Below are 9,442 nucleotides of genomic sequence, written 5' to 3' on the forward strand. Positions count from 1 at the left end.
CTGGTGAGTGGGTGGTAGTACTAGCCTTGCCACATGGAACTGTCCCTGGAATTAAACCCAGTGAGTGCATCTCCCTTCTAGGGCCCTGCGTTCTCCTCCTGCAGAGAAGAGAACTTTGGGCCTCAGAGATTTCTCTCTATCACTTTTTCCCCTGGCTGCCAAATGCAAATTGAATGTTAATTACATACCTACTGGCAAAGCCCATAGTGAATGTTTGTTTTAACAGACACCACACTGACAAGGAAAACCCAGCTGAAAGACAAAAATATCTCCCTGCATGTTGGTTGATTGTCAGAGTTTTGCAGGTTTAATATGAGAATTTTGCACCAAATGTGGAAAACATTAGTAAAAGAAGAAAGATTTATGAGGTCTGAAGAGAAACCAGAGTGTGAAAAACATTAGAAAATTTGATATATAAAGAGTGATGTACAAGTATTATAGTGATGTAACATTAATTTACATGCATTTATTTAAAACTAGAGGCCTGGTACATGAAAATTCATGCACTGTAGGGGGGTGTCCCTCAGCCTGGTCTGCCCCCTCTCACAGTCTGGGAGTCCTCAGGGGCAGGAAGCAACCTGGCAATTAGGAGAAGGCGACACACCATCGTATCTCTGCTGACGCCACTGCCAGCAGCACAAGCCTCAGCCAGTTCTGGTTACCTGAGCCTCGGGGGGGCTTTGGGTGTCTGGCAGCTGCCATCCAAGGCTTGCCCGTGCCTTGGGCTGGCCCTGGGTGACTGGGGGGCTGAGGGACTCCGGAGGCAGGCATGTGGTGGGGCTGAGGAGATTGGGCACCAGCATCTTGTGGCTGTGGGTGCCACCATATTTGAGAGTGTGACAGTCAATTAGCTTATTTCCTCCTTATTGGCTGTGGGTTCCACCATCTTTGTGATGACATGAGGGTCAATTAGCATATTCCCTCCTTATTAGCTAGGATTAAGTCATTAAAAAAGAGTGGTTTCAGGATAGAAGGAAGGTGTAAGCTGAGAAAACAGAAGTATATGGCACACATTAATAAACAAGAAACTGCCCATATTTTATGTAGAGTGTTGAACCATAGATTTACAAATAAACAATTGGTAATGAAAAGAAACTCACTACAACACCAAAAAACAAGATTGAAGATTAGCCGAGACCGGTTTGGCTCAATGGATAGAGCGTCGGCTTGGGGACTGAAGGGTCCCGGGTTCGATTCTGGTCAAGGGCATGTACCTTGGTTGCGGGCATATCCCCAGTAGGGGGTGTGCAAGAGGCAGCTGATCGATGACTCTCTCTCATCGATGTTTCTGACTCTCTATCTCTCTCTCTTCCTCTCTGTACAAAATCAATAAAATATATTAAAAAAAAAAAAAGATTGAAGATTAATTCTGCCTGGCACTTGACATAGACTTTCTATTCTTCATCTCTCTGCCTCCTTATTTCTCTGTGCTTTGCCATTCTGTGCCCTGGGGGATCGAGGCTTTACTTCAGGAAAAGTTTCAATAAGCACCTCATTTCTTCCCTCTGCAGCAGCCTGTGAAATAGGTAGGGATGAGGAAGGAAAGTTATGTGGAGCTGGACTTGTTGGCGGAGGGCAGCAGCAAAGGCCCAGGGTCTTCCCCTCTGGCATCTTCGGGAGGACAGGTAGACCTTTGGCTGCACAGATGGGTTCATTAAAAAAAATATATATATTTTATTGATTTTTTACAGAGAGGGAGGGAGAGAGATAGAGAGCTAGAAACATCGATGAGAGAGAAACATCGACCAGCTGCCTCCTGCACACCACTCACCGGAGATGTGCCTGTAACCAATGTACATGCCTCTGACCAGAATCGAACCTGGGACCCTTCAGTCCACAGACCGACACTACCACTGAGCCAAACTGGTTTCGGCAGATGGGCTCATTTTTATGTGCATGCCTCAGCACACACATTTCTTTGATAAGAAGCAGCAATAATAAAATCCCCTATGCTCATTCACTATTCCTCTGAATAAGTTCAGAGTCAGAACAATTAACTTTCAATGATCTATATTGGTTTTGGACCTTCTTTCCTTAATTCTGTCATGTTGGGTGAACTTTGCTTCTTGGCTTTATAGTTGAGCAAGGATGCAATTCAGTGTGTGTGTGTGTGTGTGTGTGTGTGTGTGTGTGTGTGAAAAGAAAGTATAGGCACTCTAGGATCAGTTATACATTTTAATGATATTATCCACAATTGTTGATTTTTCATTCATCCAGTTAGTATAAATAACCAGCTTACTATTGTACTAAAAGGATAGATGTGAATAGAAGAAGGCAAAAAACAATATATATGTTTAGATAGGCTATAGTCTCACAGCTCTGTGAGACTTACAATCTAACGCCATTAACTAACCAGCTCATCAGGGAATGACCTGTCAGCACTGCCAATATTTTCTTTAATGAGGTAACACTGTAGTATTGGCACCTGGGAAGCAGTTGGCCTGTAGTAAGCTGGCCCATAGTTACCACCAGTTCTGGGCTTTCAAAACAGCTTATGCCAAGATTCTGTCCACGCTTGCAGCTGGGGGTGTTGCAGATCACTTCCATGGAGCCAAGAATAAAGTTATTGCTCCACTTGCATGACCCATTAGCTTCTGAAACTTTTCTCCAGATCACTATGTCATTGTAACACTCTTTGTCATTGCCTGGACTGTTTCCCTTGGGGAAGCTATAATGTAATCTTCTGAATGTCAATAATGAAGACACAATATCCTTGGATATGCTAAGGCTAGTATTTTTATACAATAAAATGAAGTTCATTAATATCTCAATGGTCTGTTTTTCTTGGTCACTTTTTGCCAAGTCATTTTGCATCTCTTCCTCTGAAAATTCTTCTTTAATCGTCTCCATTTTGTTTCCTGAAGATCCTACAAGAATCAACCCCAGGCAGAGTAGCAGCAGAGAGGCCTCCATCTCAGATCTAGGGTGGTCTCTTCTGCAGCGAAAATAAAAAGTAAAAGATAAAACTAAGGAGAATATTAAGGAGCCAGCTCTCTTTTCTTGAGCCCGGAACAGTCATTCCCAGGATTGACCCCTCCATGTTAAAAGACTCCTACCTCTGTTCATGGAAGTATGAAAACGTGAAAAGACAATCAGTGTGGAGTCTGAAGACTTCAAATCCCTGCTTATCCACTAACAATTAACTCTACCTCATTACACTCACCTCGGTTCCCCCATACGAAAAAAAGAAAAAGTGAGAATTACATAAGATAATATGTTTAGAGTACCCAGAACCAAGTCATGTTTCTCTTCCTGTTCTCCTCATCTGGAATCTCACAGGTAGGGTCTGTAATCTTCAAATAGATCACAAGAATCCCACTCACAGGTTCCTCACTGTTCCTGTGTCTCCCACAGCCTCACACAGTACCCAGCGTGTACTTGAAACACAAACAAACAAACAAAAAAAACCCCCACAATGTTATTCTGTCCTCTCCCATTTCTTTCCCCACCAATCTCAGTCATGGGATATCTGCCGTTACCAGTTCCTTTGGCAAAACTGATCCTGTAGAGAAAGCTTCCAGTTTGCTGCAGGGTAAGACGTGAAATTGTATTTGTTTCCTGAGAGTTTCTGCTATTGGGTCTAGCTGAGGAAGGAGGGGCTGAGAAGGGGGTTGGGAGAGTTGTATGAGATGGAAGGAGGAGACAACGTGGAGCCAAGAACACTCAGAGGACTGAACAGAGTATCCCTTTGGCTGTCAGGATGCCAGTGACCTGGGCAGCACCACTCTTTCTCTTCTGTGAAATTTTCCCTATTTATTTATATTTTAACCCAAAGTGATTTTTCCTTCTTCTTTGAAACCCTACAGCATAGGTTATATTGCACTTTATGTGGGTTCTTTTTTATTTTTCAAGTTGGTTGATAAATAGTCTTTTCTCCCTCTTATTGAGGCTAAAAATTTCTTGAGCCCGGAACATATTCCCTGCTTTTTTATTCGGTACAGAATCAAACACTGAACCATACACTAGTTTCTCAGCAATGTTTGTTAACAGCATAATATGGCTTGACTAGTGTAGAAAATTCTTGAGTTCAGTGCTGGAAAATTCACAATGAGCTCCCAGAAAGAATGGTTATTTACTACTTCTCTGATCTCTAAGAGCCTCCTTCCCTTACACTTGTATCTTCAGCATTATCACACTTATTGATATCCTGCTAATCATTCCCTGCCCCTCCATTCCTTCCATACACTGCTTTCTAAAACACCACTTGTAATGACACTACTTCAGAAACATTCAAATATCCCTCATTGCCTATGTGAGGTAATCGCAATTCCCGAGGCCACTTAGTCAAGGCTCTCCTTGATCCAATCCCAACATACTTCTCACGGCTCATCTCTCATTATTTTGGTATCAAGGCTCTCATCAAATCAGTATGACTCACTCCCTTTGAATGCACTCTGTTTCATCTCCATTTTTGTCCTTTCTGAATGCCTACTATTTTCTGCCTCTTAAGATCCTTCAAAGCCCAATTCAGACCCCATTCTTTCTGTGACATATTTTCTCATTACTTAAGTTTGGCAAATTTATTTTTCATTTATGTCCTGAACTTATAAATCTGAACTTCTTACCACCCACTTCTTTTTTTTCTTACTCACTTTTCTTTCTTTTTATTAAATAATTCTTTATTGTTGAAAGTATTACATATGTCTACTTCTTTCCTCCAGGATTCCATGAATCCTCTCCAGTCCACCCTTGCCCCCTGTTCCAGGCCTTCACTACCCTATTGTCTATGTCCATCTACCCACTTCTCCTCCTCCTCCTCCTCCTTCTCCTCCTCCTTCTCCTCCTCCTCCTCCTCCTCCTCCTCCTCCTCCTCCTCCTCCTCCTTCTTCTTCTTAAAAATGTTTTTATTGATTTGAGAGAGAGAGGAGGGACAGGGATAGAGAGAAACATCCATGAGGGAGAAACACTTTGATTGGCTGCCTCCTGTACGCCCCCTAGTGGGGATTGAGTCCACAACCCCGGCATGTGCCCTGAAGGGAAATCTAATTGGTAACATCTTGGTTCATAGGTCAATGCTCGACCACTGAGCCAAACCGACTGGGGAGATCTCCCACTTCTTATACCACTCATTTGACATTAGTATATATGGAATTATATATTTTTTGTTATATTTCATTTAAAAATGTCCTGTATGTAAAATGAGAGCAAAGGCCCAGTATCAAGAATATATGAGCCTTAATAATTGGGTTGATTGATTATGAATAGATTATTAAGAATTAAGTGGATGTATTCATGTTTGTACCTTGAACATAGACTTGCTGTAGGTTTTGGGAGGCTGAAAGAAGGTTTAGATTGTTTCCTAAACATGGACTGCCATCGATATCAAAAGAGAGGTGATGATAGGAAAGCAGAAAACAAAGAGAAAAATAAGAATAACAGTGTAGAGTCCCAGTTTTCCTGGAACATGTACTTCAAGTGGGTTTGATTTGGGCTGCTAGGTGCCCATTAAAAACAACAACACCCCCCCCCCAAATAAATAAAAAGAAATAAAAACAACAACACCCAAACTGTAAATATGTAAAACATCACAATTCATTTGAATTGGGCTTTGATCCTCTTTGACTCAAAATACTCAGAGGATAATTTCCAGTGACAGTCTCAGTTACACACTGGCACTTTAATGGGAATACATTTACAATAGCTGTAACCATTTTGTTTTTAATTACCAGGAGGGAGGTTATGAGTAAAGGAAGAGAAATCATTGGGAAGGACAACAAATCCTAGGGAGAGGAGTAGGAAAAGGAATCAGAATTCAGAACACAGAAATGGGCCCATTCAGTGGTTAGAGAATCAGCCTACGGAGTGAAGGGTCACAGGTTCGATTCCCAGTCAAGGGCATGTACCTCGGCTGCAGGTTCAATCCCTGGTGGGGCAAGAGTGGGAGGCAAGTAATAGCGGGAGGCAATTAATTGGCATTAGATGTTTTTCTCTATCTATCATCCTCCCTCCCTTTCACTCTCTAAATATCAACGGGGGGTGGGGGAAATAGCCTCAGGTGAGAATTAAAACAAAACAAAAAACATATGTAGAAAGTATTACATATGTCCACTTTCTAAAATGAGCCATAAAGGACACACTTTAACTATTGTAAAGTTTTGCCCTGGAAACGATGCTGCTACCAGGACCCTGCATCATATACTAGGGGCCACCTGCTCCTGCTCAGCACCTGAAGATGCTGAGGGCCCTGGGCCCTTGGTGGCATTCAAACGTCCATGAAGACAATGGTGACAATGGGTTTCTGCAGAGAAATGGGTAATGAAACTCAACTGTGAAAGGGCCAGCCCAGATGGGTGGGCCTTGCCCACTTACAGGTTGCAAAGTGTCCTTTACTTACCTCTGTCACTCTCCTCCCCTCTAATCTAATCAATCAGAATTTGTTGCTTACAAAGACAGAGTTAACAACCAGCCTAGGGGTACCTTCTTCTTTGATCTGACCTTTAATTAAGTACAAATAAATAATGCAATAGTTGAAGCCTCTCAACTGAAAAGATCAGAACAGAATGGACCCTGTGAAGCTCATGCCTCCCTGGGGCTACTCTAGCTCACTGTAGGAGTTCCCAGCTCTCAATGACAGGATGTAATGTTATAGTTCAGAATTAGTTTTCTCATAACCTGGCACTTACCTGCCAATACCCCTTCTTTCTTTCTTTCTTTCTTTCTTTCTTTCTTTCTTTCTTTCTTTCTTTCTTTCTTTCTTTCTTTCTTTCTCTCTCTCTCTCTCTCTCTCTCTCTCTCTCTCTCTCTCTCTCTCTCTCTTTCTTTTAAAAAAATATATTTTATTGATTTTTTTTACAGAGAGGAAGGGAGAGGGATAGAGATAAAGATCTCTCAGCTGCCTCCTGTACACCCCCTACTGGGGATGTACCCACAACCAAGGTACAAGCCCTTGACAGGTATCAAACCTGGGACCCTTCAGTCCACAGGCTGATGCTTCATCCATTGAGCCAAACCAGTTAGGGCAACCCTTTCTTTCTTACTAATCTCCAGGACTAACCCTCCCTTCCAACAAGGCTAGTTTCTATACTACTAAGAAATAGAAATGTGGCGTAATAGGCTGGAAAGAACCTCAAAGATTATCTAGTTCAAGCTTTCTCACTTTATAGATGAGACAACTAAGGCTCAGAGAGGAAGAGGGCTTCATCAAATTCCCTTCCTTCTCTTCCTTTGCCCTCTAATTCTAAAGATACTCTGCCCATAGTTGAAGGTGAAATAACTAAACAGCCAGTCCAGCTGCAAGAACTAAAAGAGGAAAAGAATTAGTAGTCTGGTCAAAGTCCTTTCTGTTTCCTCTGGCACTGCCAAGAGGAGGTACAATGAGCTCTGAGAGTCTCACTGTCTCCATTTCTCTCCCCAGTCTTCCAAGGAAATGGTTTCTGGCTCCTTCTGATCTCTTTTCCCCTTTCGTTCAAGGCACAGAGGGAACAGCTGAACAGGAGCAGCTGCAGCTTGAGATGTATATGCCATCTTTAAGAGAAAATCCTAAGAGATGACCCCAATTGCCTCTACACTTTGGACCAAGTATAGGATGAGGGTGGAATGAATGCAATACATGCTCTAGGCACGAAATTTAAGGGGGCACCAAAAAGCCCAGTAATCAAGATGCTATTTTAATGCAACATTTAAGAATTAATTTAATTCAAAACAATCCATCACGAACAAATGTCAAAAATGTAAACTAACAGGACCTGACCCTTCATGGGCACAACTCATGTACTTTGCTCACCCTAAATCCAACCCTGTCAGATTGGCCTTGATTTAAAATTGAGGTATTTTGTTCAGAAGGATTTTTGCATTAATTCTGATTTTAAAAAATACCCTTTATCTGGATTACTTGGGGGAGGGTGCCCCTTAAAATTTGCATGTAAAGTGAGTGCCTCGCTCATCTTATCCTAATCCCAATCCTGCATAGGATTCATCAAATGACCCAAAGGAAAGGAACACGACATTGAAACACATGCATGGTTTATGATTTAATTCAGCAGAGCTTTGTTTTTTATTGAAGCAGAATTAGAATATTCCAGCTCAGCAACACTGGAAGGATTAATGAGTTATTGGTAGCTCCCATTTCACTCGGGCTTTACCCCATGTCCACAGTCAAGTGTGCGCCAGGAAGACCCAGCACCAGTGCCCCCAGGAGAGGAGCAAGAGGATCTCAGATTCAGGTGCTGGTCTCAGGTTATTCAACATATTTCTGGAAGTGAACTGGGCCCAAGTCATCGCAAGCGACTACGATAAACCCCTCTGTGGGGGAAATGTGGTACCTGCAGGCAGGGTATCTGGTACCTTCCATGAGCTTACAGACTGACATTTTGAACTTTGTCTCACTCTGGAAGCATAAAATGCTGGAGTGGTTTTGGCAAGCCATCCTCTTGGGAGAAGTGCAAACGTGATTGATGTTTCGAGGCCTCTCATGGATGAAGACGTGTTCCTTCTTGCAGGTGTTGTCAGGTTCCTTGATGATTCTCTGTATGATCATGTGGTTGCAGTACCTCACAGCGATATTAGTCTGAGGGTAGTCCACGTGCAAGTGCTCTATGGTCGACGACACTACTTCCTCGTACAGCTCGTTTTCCCAGAACACAATCATCAGGAAAACGATCACCATTAGTACCATCAGGGGAAAGAGTCCCTTGACATCTGTGGCTGGAATTCCTACAGAGGAAGAGGAAACAGAAAGCAGCAGAGGGTAAGGAGGGTCCTCCAGCCCCATCGCCTGGCTTTGCTCCCCCACCCTTAGGACTGTTCCATTTCCTTCCATTTGTTTTATTTCCATCACTTCCTTGATGGCACGCACCTGATCTTCTAGTTCTACCGAATCTGTCAGAGAGCTCAGCACACAGATGAACTGACAGAGGTGCCCAAAAGTACCCATGCCTGCTTGTTTCATTCCTGTTGCTGAATGACTTCCTTTCCATAATTGTCTCAGCTCTCATTCCACCCACTTTTCAAGCTTTTAGCACTGTCTTCCCATCTGTCCTTCCCAATTCTCCTTCTGCTAAGCCCAATGGGCTCTGTTGGCTCCTCTTACCTTTCCTTTTTGCTGCAGCTTTCACAAGTACCATATCCTTGTGATCATGGATCTGAGAAAGTCCTCTGAGTCTCCTTGTTCTCTGACAATAACTGGCAGGGAGCTAGTTGAGCGTGGGGCGGGCTGGGTAGAAAGAACAGGCAGGGAGGAGCCCATAGGGGAGTGTGCTTGGATGGATGCCTTTGGGAAGGAAAAGACCTTAACCTTCAGAGGGAGAGTTGGGTAAGTCAGGCCCTGAGAGTGTCCTTGTTAAAACAAGTGCAGACTTTCCAAAACATTTAGTCAAGTGCTGACCTGTGCCAGACACAGGGACTGTCTATTTTCCAAAATTTCAGCCAGTCCTTAGTCAAACCGTGAAGTAGCTATTATCTCCCTTTTATTAATGAAGAAACTAATTGCTGAACAGTGGAGATG

General features: G+C 42.9%; 2 protein-coding genes across 2 annotated transcripts; both read right to left on the reverse strand.

Annotated features, from left to right (window-relative positions):
• Positions 1 to 2,328: 2,328 nt before the first annotated feature.
• RNASE11 (ribonuclease A family member 11 (inactive)) lies at positions 2,329 to 2,913 on the reverse strand (the record flags this gene model as incomplete). The annotated part of the gene is made up of 1 exon (XM_084862483.1): positions 2,329 to 2,913. One exon carries the CDS (start codon positions 2,911 to 2,913, stop codon positions 2,329 to 2,331), a length of 585 nt encoding a protein of 194 aa, XP_084718609.1.
• Positions 2,914 to 7,958: 5,045 nt separating this feature from the next.
• On the reverse strand, positions 7,959 to 9,116 carry RNASE12 (ribonuclease A family member 12 (inactive)). The gene is made up of 2 exons (XM_084862400.1): positions 9,029 to 9,116; positions 7,959 to 8,652 (listed from the first exon to the last, which is right to left on the reverse strand). Exons 1-2 carry the CDS (start codon positions 9,060 to 9,062, stop codon positions 8,177 to 8,179), a joined length of 510 nt encoding a protein of 169 aa, XP_084718526.1. The 5' UTR covers positions 9,063 to 9,116; the 3' UTR covers positions 7,959 to 8,176.
• Positions 9,117 to 9,442: the final 326 nt, after the last annotated feature.

The sequence above is a fragment of the Pipistrellus hanaki genome, assembly GCF_964339955.1.
Source record: "Pipistrellus hanaki genome assembly, chromosome: 1".
Taxonomy (NCBI): domain Eukaryota; kingdom Metazoa; phylum Chordata; class Mammalia; order Chiroptera; family Vespertilionidae; genus Pipistrellus; species Pipistrellus hanaki.